Source organism: Micrasema longulum, unplaced genomic scaffold (assembly GCF_059751315.1).
Source record: "Micrasema longulum isolate JH-2025_06_02 unplaced genomic scaffold, ASM5975131v1 h1tg002421l, whole genome shotgun sequence".
NCBI classification, from domain to species: Eukaryota; Metazoa; Arthropoda; class Insecta; order Trichoptera; family Brachycentridae; genus Micrasema; species Micrasema longulum.
In genome coordinates, this window is record NW_028279568.1 from 156,777 (window position 1) to 182,210 (window position 25,434).

At 30.6% G+C, this 25,434-nt stretch overlaps 1 protein-coding gene across 4 annotated transcripts in view; it reads right to left on the reverse strand.

Moving 5' to 3' along the window:
• The window catches only part of Ldh (Lactate dehydrogenase), a 100,676-nt gene that overhangs the window by 33,449 nt on the left and 41,793 nt on the right, over positions 1–25,434 (reverse strand). The window contains exon 1 of one of the 4 annotated variants that reach the window (XM_088240321.1): positions 9,491–9,671. The exons of 1 other annotated variant lie outside the window; for it this stretch is intronic. Coding sequence is in view for 1 of the 3 variants with exons in the window: in XM_088240320.1 (XP_088096446.1) it covers positions 2,579–2,616 (38 nt within the window). In the remaining 2 variants the exon portion in view is untranslated. Of the gene's footprint in view, positions 1–2,578; positions 2,672–7,765; positions 7,895–9,490; positions 9,672–25,434 lie in introns of those variants that run through there. 2 more of the 4 variants (XM_088240323.1, XM_088240320.1) reach the window with 2 other exon arrangements.

Genomic DNA, 25,434 nt, shown 5'->3' on the forward strand with positions numbered 1-25,434 from the left:
ACCTATCCGCATAGAATGATGTACATATAAGATGCCGCGCTGGAATGTCGCTACGTATTATACACAAAGCTTTTCAATGTATTACAAAGTGCAAAGTTATAAGACACGTACTGCACATCCACAGATAAATAGATACACAATGCATAATATCACAGAGTTGCTAAATCTTACAGCTGGTTATTTGTATATACACCGTCACGTCGCGTCGGCGTCCTGATCGTCGAACAATGACGTATGCGTGATAAATGCAACATTGGCTTTCTTATATTTGATCTTGAAAAGGTTTTATAATAACTTTTCATTCCAGGTTTAAAAAAATAAACGCATAAAACTAACCCGAGTACCAAAGAATATACTTTTATACTTATCGAGTAGAGACATAGTGTCCATTTTTTTTTAACCACTCGTAAAATTGAAGAAAATCTCATGCGCCGTTGTTCAACGATCATGATGACATTGTTGCGTTCAATCGCGTAGCGAAATTCAGAATACGCAAAAAAACAACAGGCATACTTTTGTATGTTTTATCACAAAAATGACGCTTCATAAATCTGGGGATAGTGCTAGAAGTGCTTATATCAAAAAAGTTTATTGTTCGGGTATTGTTTGTTTCTGTGTCGATTTTTCGTGTTTGTGTTTCAATTACCTAAGTGATTAGATGAAAAATCTAAATATTTGTACAGCGTAGGTCAATTTCTTCGGGATATTTCTTGCTGTAAAATATGCCGAAAAAATATTTTGATATATTATTCTCAAAATGACTAACTTCTGCACCTAAAGTACAAAGAAAAAGTCTATCTAGGAGAATTTTCTGATGCCCAGCTCATTTTTACCAAAATCTGACATATGCACTTTTGGCACTAACCCCAGAAATATTTAAACTTTTAATAAATTAACTTGCATGATATGTATAATGTTTATAGAACGTATCTGTACACGAAACACATATTTCAACGTAAATATAAAAAACATAATTTTAAAAATATTTATGGTTTTAAATGTTTCGCTTCTTTCTGAGGCCTTTTATCAAAATATATTTTGATAATATAGTTAAAAAACAAATAAACACATTTCATAGTTACAAATTCATACACATAATATTTCAAACGGATATGGAATTTATTAAACAGACTTTCAAATAAAGATAAAAATTCAAATTATCAATAAATATTTTTTTAGTTAGAAAAAAAAATATTTTTGTGTAAAAAAAAAGATTTTTATGTATTTTCTTTGCACCACAACAGTCCAGGAGGCGCAATTGCATCGATGAATTACATCGATGAAGCACTGAACATCCAGGGTTGAGAAAAATCGTTTATTTTTTATTTTGGTGTTCTCACCGGGATTCGAGCCCGGAATGTTCCAACGCCTTAACCACTGCACCGCGGAGGCCACCGAAAAACTGTTTATATAAGTAGTTTTGCCAATTTGAGTGTTAAGTGATATTCCTTTAAACAACATTTTCTAAAAATCTAATCCGTGATATTCTACACAGATAAACGCATCAGACAGCAACCAAAAAAATGAAAAATTTTCAAATTATATAATTAAAATTAAATATTTGATTTCAATAGTAAATTCATTAATTTAGAAAGCAGCTCAACAAAATCCGTCAAAAAACATTAACAGTGGTAAGTGAAATCATATTTTGAAACATTAAAAACATAATCTTTTAAATAAATAAACAATCTTGATAGCAAGTAGCAAGTGAGAGTACCTAATTAAATTTTCTATGAATATTCTGTGACAATTATTTGTGAAGCATTAGTGAAAAGGAAAATTACCGCTGAAAATTTTAGAATTACAAAAAATGAAATACATCAGATTCCTTTATTACAAAGTTAATATAACTTGATAATTTTTGTTTTGCTGAACGGATATTGCTGTTTTTAATTTTATTTTCAAATAGTGTGAAAATCCAGTGATGGATGATCAAAATGAAATTAAAATTTAAATAATTGAAAGAAAAATTCCAAAACATTTCAATAAACTTGCATTTTAAATTTACCGGTATTGTCGCATTAATATATTTGATGAATCCCATCAGAAACTAATTGCTTCAGGTATTTTATTGTCATTATAAAACTAGTTTAAAAAATACTTTTTATAGCAAAATAAAAGGTAGGTACTGCATAAATCTTGAAAACGATGTTAATTTTTGCCTATGAATGAAACAATTATTAAGACGACCTTGTTCAATGCCAAAGTCAAATATTTGCCCTTGAAATGAAAACATGTGAACATATTTATACCTTTTATAAAAGTACATAATATAATATTGAGCTCTCGCTGTTGCGTAACTTGGGCGTCTAATTATAAGTCGTTATGAATTTCGAATTTAATGCTTTAACATTAGATTCACGTAAATAAATATACATATTGAGCGACATCTATTGTCGGGGATGCAATCCAACAGACAAAAGTTACATTTTGTGAGAAAATGTAAAATAATATAAAGTTTTTGGGTATGTTTTGCGCAAAACGCTGAAGATGCAATAACAATATATCAAAAATATACACGAACTCATGCAAGAGATGATTAATAAGCTGTAATGTTTAAGTAAATAAAAGATTTAACTGTTTTGAGAGTCCCGATTCGCCGTTTTCTGCAGACATTGTGAGCACTCGTGTAGTTGGACGCTCGCAGTATGATCGCCCGCCTTCGACTGGCATCTGGGTCACAATATTCGCGGGGAGTAAAGGAAGTCCGCACACGCGCAGTGCGACGCACGCGTACCCACGTTCCGAGGCTTGCCGATGTGAATCTACGTTAAAGGTCGAGAGAAATGCCCTTGAATGGAGAGAATTTGGAAGGAAAACGCGGGAGAGACTTCGGCAGACATAAGAAACTAAAAAGAATTTCGCGATAAAGAAAATTGGAAAAGTTCACTCTGTAAGCCGACAAACATTTACCTTTAGAACCTTCGTAAGTTGAGTGGCACGAGTGTAATTACATTTATTAAAAAAAGAAAATAATACAAAGTAATTCGAGCGGGTTTATGGTAGAGATGCCGCACAAATCAAATGCACGTATTCATTTTATTTTAAATGCTCTGGTGATTTACATTTTTTAATAACAGCAAATATAACAAATCCGAAACAAATCATCGAGATTTTTCTTTTAAAACAGTATTTCGGCTGGATTTAGAATAAGAACGTTTTTCCCATAAAAAATATTACATTCATAAATGAGAAACATGAGAAACCCCGAATTTAAAGCAATTACAAATAAATTAGCGAGCATCTATTTAACAAAATAAAATAACTAATTATTGATATTGTAGTAGGTATTGGTAGGTATAAATTTGAACCAGAAAACACTTCACGATTAGATTAAAAAATAATACGGGTGATCTATCATATTCGCCATATATTATACTTCCAAACATAAAATGGATTAGTATGATTCGTGTTATGGTAATAAAAAAATAATTTTAATTCGCACAATGAAGTAACATTTCACACTACCAAAAGTTATTCATGAGTAAAATACATTTTTGAAACGTGGCTAATTTTAGAAGCCAAAGTATAAATTACTTTTATTTGTTCATATTTTATTGATTTAATCAGCATTCTCTACCTGATTAATTATTTTTTTACTTTATTATCATAGATTTAGAAAATTGCTATTTTTTTTCAGTTAATTATTTCAATAAAACAAAAAAATGACACAAACAAAAAGAAGCCCTTTAATTATTTTGACAATGAATTAAGACACGATCGTTTTGATACATTTTGATGTATTTCATTACGTACTTAAATGCACGGTTTAAAACTAATTATTAAAATAATAATAAAACTTTCTTTTTCATCCAAGTTTTTCTCTGTTTCTATCTCTTTCTGAAATTAATTTATGAAATATTTTTGTGCATTATCTTATATATACTTACTGTAAACTATTTTTTATTATTTGTTTATAACATTATTTTTTTTGTACGTATACATATATTTATATATATATATATTGTTTAAATTCTTAACAAGTTATTTGCAATTTGCTTTTAAATTCTGACATTTTTCTTTTATCCATATATTTTTTTTTTACTATGCGTAGTTTCACTTTTTATTTTGCATTGCAGTATGCTTTTTATTGTTTCTTCATGCATACAATTTATTTTTTTAATGTGTTGTATATATTTAAAATTATTACTTACTAAGTTTGTACATACTTACCTGTATATTTTTTTGTGAATGCCCCTTGGGCGTATTGTAAAATTAAATAAATAAAAATAAAAACATACGTAATATACTTAGAATATGTATTTTCGTTTGAATTCGTGTCAGTGTTGACTTATTATTGACAAAGTTATTTTTATTCAATAAGCGTTCATAAAACTTACACGTGAGTGTTTATTCTTTCTGTTTTATCTTTAAGACAATGATAAAAATGTGTTTGGTTTATATTTTCCAAGTACGATAGTTAATATTTTATTTTGGGTAGATACAAATGCAAAATTATTAATTAAATATATATGTATACGCCGAGTGAATGTGTTTATATATACGCCATTTTTAAAGATGATATATGTACGTTATATGTATGATAGAAAAAAAGACATAATATTGTATGGAAAAATTCAGGAATATTGATATAAGATTAAGGAAGAGAAATAACAGGACTAGGTGGGAATGGAAAATGAAGAGAGATGGTTATAGTAGAATTTGATTCAGTAAATCGCATGAATAAGACAACTTGTTATCAAAGAAATCAAAATTGGGATATTTGTTGGCAGACCTAAGGGTTCTCGGAATTTATTATTCATATTCAAGAGTTAAAATATTTATTCGTTACCGATTCATATCAAATAAACATTGAGTTTGAGCCGCCTCTTATAAAATTGGGAAAACTGATCTGAGCCACGATTATGAAAAGACGACTAGATTTTATTTATCGATATAGCTTGAATTTTCTATGTGAAATTTTAAATATGAGGATATTATTTGCAAACCCGGCCAAATTCAAAAGCTTAAAAAAGACAAATATGAATTGAAACTTATTCGGAATTCAATGAGGAACTTCAGCCCTACGGGAAATTTGATACAAAAAATGTTTTCTTATGCGCGGTAAAAATTAGAGCATTAAATTGTATTGTAAAATTTCTTGAAAATGTACAAAATAAATCAAAAATATTTTAATTAAAACGAACTACTTTGAACGACGTGACGTCACTGGTTTATATGAATGAACCAATGATAAGAGAGTTGTGGAAGATTTCCGGTTTGCTGGCCGAAAATGGACCAATGGGGAGAACTGATCGAGAATAAGCGGAAGTGAACCTTTAACGTCACACGCGGAGTTATTTCAGAAATACAAAACTTTAAAAAATCATAGCGCCAATAATACGATGCATTAAAATTGAAAAAAAAAATTGGCTTAGCTTCACAGTATATTAACGAATAAAAAAAAAAAAAAAACCTCTGAACTTTATCACTGTTTACAATAATCATAACATTGACAGTTCAAAATACGGCTTTATTTGTGAGAATCTGACTTTCAAATTATTGGGTTTGTGGCAATCATGGCATCCTCTACTTGAGCCATGGTATTTCGTAAATATTAAAAATGTTTTTTTAATTTTTTTTTATTGGGGATATCAACAGTAATATATGTAACAAAAATGCAACAAATAAAATATACAGAGAATAAAACCAATGACAGATATCCACAGAAATACATTAAATACACGTACAATACATACTATATAGTGTGTTTGTGTGAGTGTAAGTGAGTGAGAGGGTGGGTGAGTGGGTGTTATATTGGAATGAGAGTGGACATGTGTGTAAATATTGCACAAGTGTCAAGTGTCGAAAATACAAATATATTAAAAATATTAAGAATTAGAGATAAAATATAATAAAATAAAATAAAATAAGATAAGATAAAATAAGACTTTATTATTGAAACTAAGTATAAGACAAAAAAGTATGTTTTAAGACGCGCATTTTAAATGTTATTTTTTTACAATCAAATGGATCAATAAGGGGAAAGTTCAAATTATATTCACTAACAAAACGTATAAGTGGAGAGTTCTGGGCATAGTTCGTACGAACTGCTGGCACATGAAATAGAGAGCTCGACGTGTGACGGGTGCGGTAGCCGGGGACATTTAATGATAACTCCGACAAAAGAGCCGGACTATCAAGGCGTCCACTAAGTATGTCATGAAGCACCCCCATGTCCAACAGTAGACGGCGATCTTCTAAAGTAAGCAAGTAGTGTTTTTTGCAGGAAGACATATAATTGAGATCGGTATACCCGCATCTCCAGTTAAGATGTCTAAGAAATGTCCATTGAATTTTTTCGAACTTTTGAATTATATTATTAAATGAATGGGCATTCACTTCGTAACACTTCATAATACATTATTATGAAAATAAAACTTTTTTATCAGCGTTACACAATTTTATTCTTTTATATGATAGATTCGGTAATGAAACCATGCACAATATTATGCATGTACTACTAGTTATATATAACCCGTTGATGGGCGGAGTTCTCTCCCGAAACTGTAGTAGTGTTCTTGTAAAATACTAAAATTAAGTAACATGATAACAACGTTTTATTTTTATGATAATTAATTAAAAATGTATTTTATATCTCAACTGCCTAGTGCCTAGTATGTGGTTTTTTAAAAAAAAAATATATCTCTTAGTAAATCACATAAATTCCATAGAGCTACCTATATATGTAATAAATGTATTTATACCGAATTAATGTAGATCTTTAAATACGTAATAGGTACTTACATACTCTGATTTTACTAATCTCCGTACAATCAAAACACTTTATTGCTCAACTGTTCGCCCTCTTCTAGAATATGCCTCCGTGGTCTGGTCTCCATTCTATGCCAATCGCATTGAATCAGTCCAACATCGCTTGCTTCGAAAAGTAGCGTGGATGCTTGGACTAGAGCAAGGTAATTATTCTTATGCTGATATCGAGTCAATGTTAAATATTTCTAGTCGACAAAAACGTAGAACTAATATTGATTCCATATATACATATGTTCGGCATACTAAATGGTATAATCGATGTTCCATCATTACTGGGACAAGTAAAATTCAATATTGCGACTCGTAGGTTGAGAAAAAATGAAGTACCGTTCATCGATCAGCATATAACAAACTATGGCCTCAATTCTCCAATGACCCGTATTTGTCGTATTCTTAACTCAAGACAAGATCTGGGCTTTTTTGGTTTAAGTTTACAACGATTTAAACGAGCACTAAATATATAGTCTAGATCTTGTCTTGGTGTCCCTTATGTTTGTCAATGCTTCTTTTCTTTTTTATAATTGTTTTTAACTATTCTTTTATTGTTATATTTAAAACCTATAAATTGTATACATGAACAATGTCCGTTAATAAATAAATTGATACTAACTTTAATGCTATTCTAATTCACAAAAAAATATTTTTAGTAACAATTGGAACAATTTTTAATTACAATTGGAAGCGTTAACATTTCTTTTTGTTATAAAAGGGTATCGGAGATAAACTCTCGGCCGTAATTTAACATTTTAAGAAATAATGGTGGCCTCGGTGGTGTAACGGCTGAGGTGCTTGACTCACACGCGGAAGGTTCCGGGTTCGATTCCCGGTGAGAACCCAAAAAAAAATGAAGTATTAGTATTTTCTCAAGCCAGTGTTCTGTTATTCACCACTGGGCTCTCCTGGCCTATTGTGCAAAAATTAAAAAAAATAAAACGAAACAAAAAAACAAATAATCCAAAATCAATTCGTTTCGTTTTATTGTATCACCTACCTTTGTTAAATGCATAAAAATAATAAATTAGATAGCAACGAAATATTGATTCATTCGGCTTTCACTGAGTAACACTTCACTTTATGATAAATTATTGTGACATAATACTTTTTTTATTGATAAGATTTAAGTCACTATTAATTATGTTTCAAATAAGTATTATAACACCCGTCGATGGGAGGCATACTCTCCCAAAACTATAGTCGTATTCGTTAATTACAGTAAATAAAGTTTATCGTTTCACAATAATTTAAATGCACTGTATTTTAAAAACACAAAACCACACGATCTAAGATATGGAAGTTATTCAAATAACCACTATTGCTGAATATACTGTTCTCTTAAGAATAATAATAATCAATTATTATTAATTTGTAATACATCTGAAATGTAATATTTTTGTTTGATTTATTTGAACAAACTGTACATTCGATAATTGTTTAAATTATAACGTAAAAGAATAAATAAATAATGGTATTTTATTTATTTTTGTTACATCATTATGCCTTCGTTGTTTTAATTACACAAAACTATTAATTATCAAACCGCGAAATCCACAATACTTTTGTTATGAATGAACGTAGTTTTAATAAATGTAATGTTTATTGATGGTAACTCCTTATACCCAATAATCTCAAATACTGTAATGTGGGGTGAGTCGCAATTAAAGGATGATAACAGTTTTCGTTAAAATACTTAATTTTGATTTTGGAAACTCACGTTAAAATTATTGCAGAATTTCTTGCCCGAACGTGAAAGCAAATACTATTTACTGTGGGTCGCCAAAATGAAAACAAAACAATACTTAAGAAGTTGGTGGTTTTACGTTTGTGAAAAATCTTTGAATATTTGCTAATATAACCCAAGGTAATGTAACAAATTATTACTTAAATCAGTTTATTAGTCTATCGTCTACAATATAAACTAGACAAGTAAGCTTCACAAATGGTGATTCTTCGTAGATGTCTGATTTTATTTAATTTGAGGTGAATAGAAACGACTAGGAGGGTAAAAACCACATGTGGGGTGAAAAAAACCTTAACTTTTTAATAGGTTTAATTTATTTTCTTTTAAAAAATAAATAATAATTTACACCTTCAAATAAACGTTTGTAAAAGTTTTGTTTTTACGATTATCAAAATATCTTTAAATTTTCCATTCGCTCTAAATGGTGTTACTATTGACCCCTTTTAAGAAGTAAAAACCAAAAAGCAATCTTTTATATTAAATCCTCGAGAAAGACTCGTGTGATGTGAGAGCGACATTCTGACTAAAAATATAAGTCCAAGTCGGTCCTAGAATTTCAAAGCGATAAAAACAAAAAATAATATTGACTATTGAATATAATTTTGTTTCTATTCACCCTATTTTACCGGTACATAAAGGTGTGAGAATATGAGAATTTATATTCCCTAATTTTTATGCAAACAACCTTATTGCAGTACCTACAATAAAGTTCGTTATCTAATGTAAATATTATGTGTGTGCGTTATCAATATTGTCGCCATGGTTACCTTACTTATTTGATAATCTGTATAATATCGAAAGGCATGTCCCACATAAAACAGTCATATAGGGGCAAGTCAAAACGACTCAAAGTTTGAAAAATGGGCGTAAATTTGCCCAGACATCGAAAAAATTAAATATTTTCAGAGGTACTATTTTTAGCGCGGCCAACGGAGTTTACTTAACTCAAATTTCAGACGGAATACAACTTTGACGCACCTGTGGCAGATTAAATTTCGTCTGCAGGATTTCTAAGCACTGAGCTTAAATGCACTAAAGCTTCGAGGGATTTAAGTAAAACTTAGTATTATTATTTTTATTCTGTGTTTAACTTATTTTGTGTCGTATCCAAGGTTTTATCGCGGTTGACGCTCGCTACCGCGGTGGAGTTTTAGACTGCTCGGTTCGCGGTCCGTGGAACGCTCATAAAGGTGAATCCACGCGATTTTTCCCCTTCCACTGAGTATACACACCGACAGATTAGTTTGAATTATGACTTATGCCGGTTGTGCGTTCCCAGAAGCAAATTTAAAGCACTCAACTGTCGCCGTGCCGCAGTCCACGAAGGATTTGGCTTCGCTTAACACGGTTCAATTTTAATAAGGATTTAAAATCCGCGAAATTCGAAGAATACGATTATTTTCGCTACCGTTACTATTGAATTTACTTTACTAATTGATGTTTATACTTATTAAGAAATAAAGCAATCAATGCTAGCTTGGTCCGTTGAAAAAATATTTTTTAATACATATCATGTGCAATAATGTTTTCTGAAAAAATGTAATTTACTCTCGTGACCATTGATTCTGGTTAATACGGTTTTTTTTTAATATTTTTTTTTCTGCTTTTTGCACCACAACGGGCCAGGAGGCCCAATAACAGTGGAGAATTACATCACAGAACACCCAGGCTTGAGAAAAATCACATTATTTTTTGTATTATCACTGGCAATCGAACCCGGAACCTTCCGTTTGTGAGTCAAGCGTCTTAACCACTACGCCACGGAGGCCGCTCTCTCGTTTTTTTACCAATGTTTACTAAATATTATGTACATATGGAGCTTATAAATCAAGTCTTTTTGTCTTGTAAAGACGTGAAGTGTAATGTAAGGTGGATACGATCTTTAAAACTAGACAGATGTGGGCTGAATTAAATATTGCTTATTTGGTTATTTATTATTTTTTTCTGATTACGAATCGCTTTTTTAATTTGTAAGATATCCATATAATCTAATTTTAATATTTTATTTTCAACACGACGAACTCTTAATCCAGTGTCATTAAATTACAAAAAGAATAGCATAGAATTTATTTGTTAAATGTTAAATGAACCTTGATAATGGAGCCTGTATGGCTTTGAAATCGGTCGTTAGAAAAAAAAAGTGGCTAAAAACAGAGACGTTTATATTTATTTTATTACAATTATTATCAACCACAAAGTTAGAGCTTCAAATATAAACTTTAAATGAAAAATAGGTACAGAAGAGAACTAATATGCTTGATTCAGATTCAGAATAACAGAGAAAAGACGTTTTGTCTTTTTTTGCTCTTTATTCTCGTCATCAAATCTAATGTGATTTTCCACTCCTACTTTCCTCCATTCAACCTTCACCACTTCTCATCAATTTCCTTAATACATAGTTAACAATTTTATTTTAACATTTTTTATATATAGTATACGAGTCTGGTGATGTCGGTCACGACGAAACCCGGTCGCTGGTAAAAATCATAAATAAAAGTGGAATAAAACTATATAAATATTTTTATTAGAAACATATATAGTTTTTATACGTATAATTCTTCTGTACATGTGATGTCACTGAACTCCTCCTAAATGGCTTAACCGATTTACGTGCGGTTTTCAGCTAAACGTAGATCTTTGCACTTCGCGTGTTTGTAAATTAATTTTTTCAATCGAATATGTAAAAAAAAAGTTAGAAGCATAAATCTTTTTTTCATTGACCTTGCATTCGACGAGAAGGATGTTGTTTTTTTGTGTTTAAAAAAAGTTTGTTTTAGAATGTTTACAAACAACATTCGCTTTTTATGGATCCTAATCAGATTATTTCCGTACATTCTTTATAATTTTTTCCCATTGATTTCTTTTTACTGGATTTTTGGTAATACTAAAATAATATTAACTGACGTTCAATACATTTTTGAAAATTACATTCATGAATAAAGTATACCCCTGTTGGAGAGAAGATCTGAGTTTGACATTTGCAAAAAGAATCCTATATTTGAAAATGAATAATTTTATGTTTTGGAGTTCAACCATTAACAAGTATCTAGGTACCCACTTAAAAAGGGTTTAGGAATCCATTCATCAACAAGTACCTAGGTACCTACTTATCAATAAAAAGTCTTATTCCAAGGTAATAGCAAGAAAACTAAACTTAATTAAGTTAATACATGTTATTGGGTGGCAGGCCCTACTATTATTACATATACATTTTTTATAGTTTCTATTTATAATCATTTAACCTGCACATCTGTTTGTATTCTAAATAAATGAAATAAAATATTAAAATTAAATCAATATGTGAGACGATATTTTTTCGTGTTGATTCGTCAACCGTGTATGCAGAAGTACCGTAGTAAACGAGGTACGAGTGCATAACTTGCCGTGTGTCGCGTGTCGTGTGTAGTGTCCGCAGTTCCTAGCCACTATCTCGGCTTAGTGTGCACGCGCAAGATTCCCCGTACTTCGCAGAATCCGTTTATAGCCTGACTTTCTCACTATTTCCCTTCTGACTTCTGACGCCTTGATACACAAGGTGGGGTTTTATTTCATTCTGTTTCATCAGCTGTGTTACGTGTCAGACATCACACGATCGGATTCCGGTGCGCGGACTACGAACCAGAAATCTGAGATTCGACTCCCCATTCCTGACATTGAAAATAATTTAATGACGTAATATTTAATTGGTTTATTGATATAAAATACATACCTAAGTACTTCTTGAAATTCATAAAAATAATTTGCCGTTTTCTATAGAATGAAGAAGTTCAGTGCTACGGGAAATTGGATACAAAAAATATTTTCTTACGCGCGGTAAAAAATAGAGCATTAAATTATACACGGAAGTTTCTTTAAAATGCATGGAAAAAAAACTGCTTTGAACGACGTTAATAGTTCTTCCGAATCAATCGTTTCCGGGAAGCCAACTCACCAATCAGCAGAACTCACCGACTAGAACTTGTGACGATACTGGCGGAGTCATTTTAAAACCACAAAACTTAAAAAAATCGTTGCGCCGATATTACGAAAAAAAACTTTTTTTTTTTGCTCATTTTGTTTGACAGTCTAAAAACCTGATAGAACCCCCCGTACGGAGAAAACCCATTATATTATTGTTGGCTATAAAGTTAGCTACGGATAACAGCAATACAACGGGCCGTATGTAATTTTGTTGAGAATTGCAAGCGCTAACAGAAACCGTCCATCACACGTATGTTGTCAAACTAAAAACCAAACTAAAACCAAACCAACAATTTGGAACGCTTTTGTTCTACGCAATAGAGCGCAAGGGCTTCTCTAGAGAATTATTACTCTGAGCCAAAAACAATATTTTAAAAAACCACTGAACTCCCTCATTAGTGTAAAGCTGGCTCATAGAACGGGAATTTTATAATTTTAATACCCAAGGAGGCCTGCCACAACCTATCATTACTCTTTCAAATAATTTTTAAAATACGTAATTATATTGTCTAGTAATAGATTTAAAAAAAAATATTATTAAAACTTTAATTGAATTTATTCTACCGAATCCCAAAAGGAACACTCCCACACTACCAGAAGTCAAACTAGAGGATGGGTCATGGGGTCTATCACAAACTCTGAATTCGGGCAAAGAAATGTCAGGTTTCTGGGCCCCAAAATATTTCATATGTTACCCGAACATTGTAAAACCATGACCCGGATTCAATTTTTAATAAATGTGAAAAATTGGTTACTGGGTTTAGGTCGAGAAAAATTTGAAAATTTACTCAAAATACATTCTTAAATAATAAATGGTATAAATTAATATTGTATATTAACATATTACAACAGAGATGAAGAACATTTAAGAGAAGGTAATATAGAAGTCCATGCATCTACATGGCTAATCTACAGGTTTAAGTGGCCACTTTACACACTGTGTAACATTCACCATTCTGCCTATATTTGAACATCTATGTTCCTTCAATTCTTTCATCTGTTGATGTTTGTGAAGTTAAAGAGCTGAAACCTTTATTTATGCAAGTGAGATTCATCTAATTGAATTATTTCACCTACATACTAGGCAATGCCTGAAAATATTATTTTTTCAATTTCTATACTTCTTCATGGACCAGGTAATTTATCAACAATACTTTGAGTTTGTCCAAATTTTTGTAGACAAGGACTGGATTCAACTCCCTGGGGAGTTGTTTATGTTAACATATTACAACAATGTTAATATAAACAGTTCCTCAGGGAGTTGAATCCAGTCCCTGTCTACAAAAATTTGGACGAACTCAAAATATTGTTGTTAAACTAATATATATTTTTTTATTTATATTCTGTTGTTGATAATGATATTTTTAACGTCTTTTGAAAAGTTTGTTTGAGTCTTTTGTTTAGTTTTGTCTGGTAGTTTATTATATAATTTCAGTCCCTGATATATTAGTCTCGATTGTCCTTGTCTTGTTATGGAATATTCTATGTGGTATTGTTCTGATATTCTTGTATTATGTCCATGTTTATTACATTTTTTTGCAGTTTTAGTTCTTTGTCTACAATAATATCAGTGGCTAACTTATGAATAAATTATAAAGATTCTAGTTGAAAAAGTTCATTCACATATCATTGTTCAGTTTTTTTTTTAGTTCTTTAGTTGGTGGTAGATAAGGGAGGTCATATACTACAATATTTTATTTTGCCGTCGTTGTAGTCTGTTTATGTTCATTTTGGTTGTTGATGTTTGTGAAGTTAAAGAGCTTAAACCTTTATTTATGCGGGTGAGATTCATTTAATTGAATTATTTTAGCTACATACTAGGCAACGCCTAAAAATGTTATTTTTTCAATTTCTATACTTCTTCATGGACCAGGTATTGACAGGTCATAAGCCCTGTAGATGCCTGCACTTCTATATTACCTTCTCTTAAATATTCTTCATCTCTGTTGTAATATGTTAATATAAACAGCTCCCCAGGGAGTTGAATCCAGTCCTTGTCTACAAAAAATTTGGACGAACTCAAAATATTGTTAATATTGTATAACTGTATAGTAAATTCACTAGTAAGTAGTAATGTTATTGTTTTTTTGTGCATAGAAATATCTTCCTTAAAACAGGTTGTACCTAATTAGGCAGACTAGACATGATCCAGAGAAATCGTATTTCGTATAATCGATTTCCACCCATGTGTATGTAGTAGATAAAGTAATTGTTATTTTGTTAATAAGCTATGATTATTATTATTATTGTGCCGAACCGTTATTGACTCTGTTTCAGTAATAATATTAATTTTACTTCTATCTTGTGAGATAGTAGTTACGCGTTCTGTCTTAGGTTCAAGTTCAATTTCATACTGGGTCATGATGCTTTATTTTATGACATAATTTTAGCTTGAGTTTGCATAAAACATTTTAAATAAAATAAATCATGTAAACCTGAGAATTTTTTTAAATTTTTTAAATTTTATTTTTTTTTCACGCCCATAAGGCTTTTACATACATGAAAGTTTTACAAAATATAAGTATATAAACAACATTAAATTTAAAAAATACAATATAAAGCAACAAAAGATAGAACAGTGTTAAGAAGTAAAGTTGGTATAAAAAAAAGAGGATGAGTATATAAACAACATAGATTTAAAAAAAAAACACAATATAAAGAAATTAAATATAGGAACAGTGTTAAGAAGTATAGTTGGTATAAAAATAAAAAGATGAGTGTATTAACAACATAAATTTAAAAAAAATAGAATAGAAAGTAATAAAATATAGAACTGTGTTTAAAAGTTAAGTTGGTTTTAAAAAAAATTAGGGCAATATATATATATTTATATTTCTATTTTTTTTAATTCTTTTTTTTTAATAAGCTAAAGAAATACAATTAAAGGTTTAAGGCAGCTAGGTACATAATGTTATAAAATACAATATGAACAGAATATTAAGTTCTATTTGATAAGGAACATTTATTTTTTATTTTTTATTGTATAATTTTTTTTTACAAAATACATTTTTGAAATACAAAATAGGTAAATATACAGAACATCTTATATATAACGTTTCTACCTATATTAACATACACATTGATATTTAAAAATTAGTGTACTTATACCTACAAATAGGCACTCGTGATGTAATGTCTAGAGGCTTGCCTTACCCTCAGAGGGTTTCTGGTTCGATTCTCTTGAGTAATTTTTTTTTTTTATTTGAATAGAATTGAAATAAAAAAAACATTAACTTCCGATGATAGTTAAAAGGACAACGATAAAAAAAACAATGCGCATCACTAGTACTTTTGATATATTTTTTTATGTAATAAAACTCTAGGTAATTTAACGCAATAATGACGTAAATTAACATAATAATGACGTAAATTAACTCAATAATGACGTAAATTAACTTAATAATGACGTAAATTAACGCAATAATGACGTAAATTAACGCAATAATGACGTAAATTAACGCAATAATGACGTAAATTAACGCAATAATGACGTAAATTAACGCAATAATGACGTAAATTAACGCAATCAATGCACTTTATCACACAAAATAAATTTATTACTTAGGTTTTAACCAAAAAAAGGGGTTTTTTCTAATAAGAACATTTTCTAACTTTACGCCCACGCAACGTAACAATCATTGTCATAAACTATTGAATAATTTCAAACTTAACATTCACAAATTGGGTTTAGTATTCCAACTGTCTATGCGCTCTGTAGCTGCAGGATATGTAGTAATTTGTAAACGATTTTGAAAAAATGATCAGAAAAACCAAAATTCAAATATTAAATAATATGCAGCTAAAGACTGATCATCTTATTTTAAAGTTAGAAAGAGTACAACGTAAATTCCTTAGATTCATCAATTACAAACTTAATATACCCACTGAAAATATTGATTACGATAATTTATTATGTACACTAAATATGTCAACTCTTTGTAAGAGAAGAATTATAAATGATTTATGAAATTTATATAAAATAGCAAATGGCGTATTGGACGTCCCGGAATTAACTAGTGTTATCAGCTTGAAAGTACCTGTTCGAAATACTCGGCAGCTAACGTTATTTTTTTAATCTCCTGGCAGTCACAATTATTATTACAATTCACCAATACCTAGACTACACCGGCCAGCGGCTAGGTAACGAGTATGGTGAAGTTGATATATTTCGTCTGTCTTTATATAAATATAGGTTAAGTATTCAAAAGGTTATAAATTAATTTGTATAAAATTTCTTAATATTGTTCTTTATTTACTATTTTGTTTTCTCATGTATCTCTATAATAATGTATAAACTTTTATGTATGTGTGTATTTTTTCAAATGTAAATTTATTAAATATTTTTCTATGTACCCTATACCTATGTTGGTACATTTCCTGATTTTTACTTTTTATTGTATCTTTTAGCATTTTTAATTTTATCTTTAATTTTAACTAAATTTACATACTTATGTTTCACTGCTGCACTTGAATGTAATTTCTAATATATGTAAAAGCCCGTAGGGCGTGTAAATTAATAAATAAATAAATAAAAATGATCAAGATACACCGCGATTGGTGTACCAATGCAGTGCCCTATGCACCATTAAGTGTGGAAAGGGAATGATGATGAATGCTTTGAGCAAACCATTTTTTTGTTCATTTATTGATTTATATACGAACTTACTAAGTCAACAAAAACATAAATATGAAGTCAATATTATTTCAACGTTTTTGTAGACTTGAGATTTTTAACATCGACTCCATTTTATTTATTATTTAGAAAATATACCCACGTTTTTTATTGCATTATACGTATTTATTTAATCACTACATATAAGACCAAAGTAAAACATCCGAAAAACATAATATGTTGAAGTATACTTCAACTCTGTACATAAAGTCGTGCAAGAATACGAAACTATTGCCTCTCCTCGTCAATAAAAGTACACCGAAAGCATGGTCCTGAATAAAATGATAGCATGTTATATGGATCAGACATGCGATCCTAGATAGCTGGAATTGACTTTGACAAGAAATTATTCGAAAAATAAATAGACGGTGAGAATTCGCGTTGTATAGTTAATTATATTGGATGTTTTTTGTGTGGAGAATTAAGTACTTATTGCGTCACAGACAGCGCAACAAAATATATATGTTGCGAAATCTTGAACTCCGTTCTCAGACATTTCAAGAACATTTTCAAGACGCAATCAGTTCCGTTCTTGGACAAATATCGTCGTTGATTATTCGTTTACACAGTGGAAATATTTGATCAAGCAACATCTGAGGTAGGAATGAATATGGAAGTCTAGGCAGGATTGCAAAGTAACAATTCTGTTGAAACATGGTGAAACGTGATACGTCATTTTTTATATATTTTACGGGAAAGTTTTGATCAGCTCTGAAAACTCAGAACTTAAATTTACAAGCCTAATTCTAGTGGCAATAGATGCATTATTGTATTACATATTTTGTTATTGCAGAATTGGTTTAACCGTGTTAACTCACAAAATGATGTATAGGCAGAATGGTAAATGTTACACAGTGTGCAGTGTAAAGTGGCCACTTAAACTAGCCAAAGACAAGTTATTTGCCCTATGGATGCCTAGATTTACATGTTCCCATCTGTAAAATGTTTTTATGTTTGTTGTAATATGTAAATATAAAAATATGCCTAAAAAAACACGTTTTATTTAGGCATACTTCAACAGAATTATGAACTGTCCTTGACTAGTTTAAGTTATCACTAGTAATTCTGTGTAACATTTCCATTCTGCCTATGTTTTAACACTTAATATTTCTTTTTTTATTCGTATACCTTACGTCCAAAGTCCGAAGACGGCAGATAAAACAAGGCGCTTTCAAAGTTTTTTGGTTTAGCCCAGCTCTTATGAAAGACATTTTTTTTAATTACGATAGGGACACGCTTATGGTTGATATTTATAGTGTATAAAATAATATTACTCTAGTGCCATAATCCAGGGAGAAAATAGAGGAATACGTTTATATATTGAAGACAATATTAAATAACCCGCTCCACGAACGACACAAATGTTTTTGTCATTTTATTTTGCGTTTTATAATACAAATAATAATATATGTAAATAGATATTAAATATGTCGTAAATACATAATGTTTAAAACTGTCTTAACATTTTATAATTTCTCTCTGTATATTAAGTCTATTCTTACATATAAAAAAAAGTATATTGTTAAGTGTCCTCTGCACGGGAAACCCCTGTGAGGTCACATTATTTTTATTATTTATTATTGTTTGCAATGTAAAAAAAAAAGTAAATAAATAAATAAAAACACGAACAAAATAAAAGTCCAGATCTTGTCTCGAGTTTACAATACGACACAATCGCGACATTGGTGCATGCAAGCCATAGTTTGTGCTGTGTTAATCAAGAAACAAGCAAGAAATTTGGATAAAAATAAATATTCAAACAATTTGGGAACTGTTGTCTGTATACATATAGGTCTGGGTATATTTAGCACGTCAGTTCTATCACCTTTTTATGAATAGGCGTTAGATAGCTAATTTTCCATTGATCAGGAAAAATGCCATTTTTAATTGAAAAATTAAATAAAAATCTAAGGGGAATAGATAAAATATCAACACATTTCAATAAAAATATTGGTTGAATTTTATCAGGACCAGATGACGCACGAGTATTTATGTCTAAAGATTTTATTTTTTCAGCAACATCCGTGTTAGAAAATTCACATGTACTAAAACTAATTATGCTGTTGTTATTGTTAAAAGGTGGTATATTTGAAGTTGGAACTGAATCATTAACATAAACTTTGGCAAAGGTTTCTGCAAATAAATTTGCAACTTCTTGAGAACTTTCAGCTATTTTGCTATCAAGATACATAGTAGTGGGTATTCCCGACTCAGTGCTATTAAGTATCTTCAAAAAATTGTAGATATTTTGTGTTTTACGAACAGTGGATTCCTCCAGTTTATTTAAACAATTTTTATAACATTGCCTAGCAAGTGTTTTAGCTTGCTTCCTAATACTATTGAATATATCATAATCAGTCACATTACGGGTTAATTTATAAACTTTATGGGTCATTTTTTTCCTTCTAATTAAACAAATTAGTTCTTTACTAAACCATGAGGGAGTTACAAAACGTCTAGTAATAGGAAAGTACAAATCTATCACTTTATGTAAATGATAGTAAAAGGTTTCTAACAATATATTAAGATCACAACATGCATTCAAGAAAGTCCAATCAACTTTCAAAAGAAATTAATTTATTTTAATGTAATCAGCTTTGACAAAATTCAAATTGTTTTCTGTTATTTTAAAACTTTTTTCAGTCACTTGAGATAATTCAACGTGTAATGGTGGGTGATATTCGTCAATTGGTAAAAGCGAACTATTTGCTAATGATACCTGATTCTATCTCACAAACAGAACTATAGTCATCATCAGCCCGGACATGGACAACATCAGAATGTCATTTTTAAAGCTGACTGAAAATTACAGGGATGCACTGTGCAAACCGGAATCGTCAATTGAAAATGTTGAATTCTGATTCTGCAGTCTCGTTTTCCCCGGATTTGTCACAATAGGAGAAAATAGAAATATGAGGGATGACACCCGATACCTTTTATTCCTGAAGTGAGATTACAATCGGAATATACGACGGTAAAGATGTAGATAAATATGATAAATTCTCATGAGCGGTAACGTAGATAAATTATCGACCCTGTATCTTCCATTTAAATATTTAGTAAACTTCTCTTATACAGGATGTTCATTAAGTCCTGTCACACCCGAAACCACGATGATCAGTATGAGCAAGCAGACATATTGGCACATTCAAATATTTTTTTAGAACTAATAAAATTTAAAAAAATAATATTTCAAAAAAAGCAAATGGTTGCTTTCTTCTGCAGGGCAGAAACGAGGAGGGTGAGGGGGTAGTCTGATACTGCGCCGCGCTTCCCTCACTTCTCCCCTGCAGAAGTACGCAACTATTTCTTTTTTTTTTAAATTTTATTTTTTTATAAATTTTTTTGTCCTAAATATTTTTTAAATATGTCTTCTTGCCCATACTGATCATTGTGGTTTCCGATGTGACAAGGTTTAAAGAACATCCTGTATGTGCGTGACAGAGTATTTTCAAGTAAAATATATAATATAATAATACTAATACAAACGAAATTTGTTTGTTTAATTTGTTCACTCACTTGCATTAACACATTTAAATATGTTTATTAAATATTCGACCGCACTCTCCATGATGAGGAACTTCAGCCCTACGGGAATTTAGATACAAAAAATGTTTTCTTGCACGCGGGAAAAATTAAAGAATTCAATTTTATGACGACGTTTCTTAAAAATGTACAAAAAAAAAGTATAAATATTTTAATAAAAACGCACTACTTTGAACGACGTCACTGGTTCATATGAACCAATCAATGATATGAGAGCTGTGAAGGATATCCGGTTTGCTTATCGTAAACGAATCAATCGGAAGAACTGACAGAGAAGAACCTCTGACACCACACGCGGAGTCATTTCAAAAATAAAAAATCATAGCGCAGATAATACGATATATGTATTTTTTAAATTGACTTAGTTTAATAGTGAATTAACAAATATTAAAATAAAAAAAACAGATCTTCTTCATTAGTTATCGAGAGCACCCGTACGTTTGCCTACCATCAAGAGGTTTCGGGTTCGACTCCCGATGTGGTTGATATACAATATTTATTTAAAAGTGTGTTCTCACACTAGATTGTTTCATAATCCCTAGACTGGTACCTGAAGCGTAAGACTGATCCTGAACCTTACTGAACCTTACTTTCATGTAACAAAAAATATCAAGTGCGCGGCGGTTGGTGTACCAATTCAGTGCAATAATGAAAAAAAAAGAAAAGAAAAGAAAAACAAAATTATCATATGCTGATATTACGAAAACATAATTTATTTGCAGAACGCATTTTATTTTTTTATTTTAATTATTTTTTGTTTAAGGAGGTGTCCTGTTCCTTCCATGCTAATCCAAGACCTCAAACCTACTTTAAACTGTACCTGTGATTTAATCTTTCGTAATTCCTTAGTTAGAAGATTGAAGGATCTTGGACCAACATGTAAGAAGTGCCTCTGTGCGAACTTAGTTCTGCATCCTATATTATGAAGGTATGGCTTCTATATCGTCCGTTTGTAATCGCCCCTCTGATTATATTAACAATGAATGCAGACATTGGGTAGATACCATTACAGGGTTGCCTCCCGCTGGGAAGGGGAAGTAAGTATGTAATATTCGTGAAGCTGAATAAACTAACGCTAATTATCGTGCAAACCCTGACAGGATTGTGCTAAAATTGGATTTCAACTTTATTTTTATCTCTATGCAGGTACCTAACGCAAAGTTGACCTTCCAAACAGAATAATATCATATCCGATACGTTGAACCTCAGATCTGGTGCTTATTTATGTATTATTATCATAACAAATAAATTAAAAATAAACAAATTGTAATAACCTGCTAGTTTAATTTACTGTCATAACTTTCATTTTATTAATATAATTTAATTGAGCCAGTCAATTAAAAATTACATTTAAAAAACATTTTTTATACTTATTTGTGCATGTTGTGTTCACATATAATTGAACAAAAAGCACAATCCATAATTTTAAAAAAATGATATATTGGTGTTATCGAGTGCAGTAAGGTCAAATCTCAAAATTCTGCTTAAAACGGCCAGATCGCTTTCATTAAAAAACTGTAAAAATCACCTTATGAAAATAATTTAGATCACAAAAACGGGATTTCTCTATTTGCAGAATACTCCCCCAGCACCTGAAAAATCTCACTGTACTTTAAAAATCATTAATACTGGTCAAATACATATAAGATTCTTGTTTGTAATATAAAAAAAACTAATGTATTCCATTGTTCATCATTTGTCAAAGTCAAAAACATTCCAACTGTTGTGTAGATTTGATTATTTACTTTTTTCACAAAAGTGCTACTATTTTAGTTTCACTTTTATATGGCTGGCTGCTTTCTGCATAACTACGTTCAATTGATGAACAATATCTAAACATTAAAAATTGTGATTATTATACCAATGTCGTGGGTATTATTTTTTGTTTGTGAACCATAATAAATAAAATAAGTGGCCAACTGAACTAAACTGTTATTTTTTAAACGTCTTTACAAAACAGCTTAATTTGTGAAACGGAAACTGTTATTGCTATTTTTATAAAAACCAAAATGCCCACCTCTATTACTAACATGCTAGATCACGTTAAAAAATGATTAGATTTATTTAAAAACTTATGTATTTATTTACATAATGTGATCACACGTCCTGATACCACGGGACACAGTAAATATCCAACAAGTACAATAAACATAATCAGAAAAATATAAAACAGATATCATACACACTTAAATATGATTAAAAAATAACAACAAACACACATACTAAGGTGACCAAATACCGATTTAAATCATGGTTTTTTAAACCACTGAAATTGCAACACAAATCTCACTTTTAAAATTCAAATACAGTCCTCTCCTGAAAACTAATTTTGTCTTTGAGAGCTTAATCGTTCATCAAAAATATAAAATACTTTCGGCGCGATAAAGGAACGGGGCCTCTTGGCAAAAACGTTATTTCAGTTTGAAAATTATCCACACTTTTTGTCAACCGACGTTGATTGGATGAAATCCTACAACTGTACGTTATGACGAAGCCTCATCAAATTACCAAGACGTAAAGAACAACAAAACTGTTACATTCTATGGTAGACAACCAAAAAATGCATAACCAACCAACTATGGCTTGCACGCACCAATATGCCGCATTGCAAACTCGAGACTAGAATTCGACTTTTTTGGTAAAAGTCTTTCTGAATTTAAAAATATCTAAGATAGCAGGGCCGCGATTATGAACGGCTATCTTTATCGCTATTTTTATTTATTTATTTATTTATTTATTCACACTCTTTATCAAAATACAATTCCATATTCACTTTGCCCAGCTAACAAGGGTACATACCCCGTTCCAAGCTAGGCAATTACATTTTAATATATTATAATACTTAACAAATTAATATAGAGCACAGACAAACAAAATATAAACTTATTCGGATACACATTTTGATTCATATACATACAGACATACACATATATACACACATGTATATATAAATATACACATATATACACATGTACATACACACACACGTACATACACCCATGCGCATACACATACATACATTCATAAAAACATAGACAATTTATTTATGCGAAACTTCATGGTTGTCATCTATAAATATATATTTTTAAAATTATTCCTTATTTTTTATATTATATTTTTGACATCCAGTAAGGTTCTCCAATCCGTGGCATGCATCAACTTTTCTGACTCCCTACGACCAATGTCATGAAAGAGCGAGGTCAACACCTTCCGTAACTTGACAACACTCCCGTCTTTCCACGATTCTGGCAAAAGGTTATGGACCTTTTTGCCTACGTTATAGTGTTGTCTCGATGCCAGAACAGTGTTGACCCCTACTGAGACGGTTCCAATAAATATCGATATTTATATACGAAAGTGTTTATATTTGCATGAAAATCAAAAGTATCTTCGTCGGTAACCGGTAATTGAACATTTTTAGAAAAAAAAATGTAAGCATATACTATTTTTCATACAGAAAACTTAATTTTAATTTGTAGATAAAATTGAAGATAAATTTGAACTTCCCATCAGAATACGTACCCAGATCTTGTTTTGAGGTAGTAATTATTTTTAAATTTTGTTGTTTTAGCTTTAACTTTCTTTACTTGTATTTTATTTTGTAGGTACCTGTACACATTAATGTATTTGATGGTTTGAAAACCAGCCAATGACAGGTCATAAGCCCTGTAAATGCCTTGACTTCCATATTCCCTTTTTTAAGGTATTCTCCATACCTGTTATAATTTGTTAATCTTAATGGCCCCCGAGGGGGTGAAATCCAGTCTTTTGTCTATGAACATTTGGACAAACTAAAATATTGTAAGAAAACATTAGTAGTCATTTTAGTTCACGGTTTTCTCCATACAATTATTCACTGTTAAAACGAGCCACTTCTCGGACATAACGAACAAAAATATTGTCAAAAATTACACAAAAAATCTTCAATTGTTGAAAACATAATTCTCGAAATAAGAACCTAAGTAATAAAATCCAAACGGTCGGCTAACGTAAAGGGTAAATACCGCCGGGCGTTGGGATCGGATTATGTTTATAATAGCTATGCAAGAGTCTTAGTACCTAATTGGATTTTCCCCCGACAATATTGAAAAATGAACACACATGCTTTTAAAAAGTCCAAGCTTTGTGAACTTAGTAAGTGCCGATCAGGCACATTGTTACAATTTACAGCTGCTTTTGTAGTTTATGAATGACATGCTTGTTACGGGTTTTTTTTTAGATTTTTTAATGTTCTATGCTTATTTTAATACACAATAAACATTACAAGTGGGTGATGTCAAATGAGTTCTAGACCAGATCAGTCAAAATCTAACCCCTGAATTATAAACATGTCTTCTAACAAGAGGAAGTGTTTCTCAACTCGTGAAAAAGTGACAATTATTCGTGAAATCGAACGTGGCGTAAAAAAATGTGGAAGTGTGTACAAAGTTTTTTCTATCTTCATCCACAGTGTCAACATTGTGGAAAAATAAGGATGTTTATTTGTCTGCATTTGAAAAGAATATCACGGACACAAAAAAATTTGAAAGTGCGATCGTACTAATGTCGATGAAGCATTGCTCCAATGGTTTTGTATCCAAAGAAACGCTGGATTTTCTATCGATGGACCAATTTTAAAGGCGCAAGCGTAAAAGTTCGCAAAACAATTTGGAAACGACAATTTTAAATGTCTTCATGTGATAGGTATGTTTGTAAATATTTATTTTCATTTTCCCTAATATTTTTTTTAATTTTCTGTATGAAT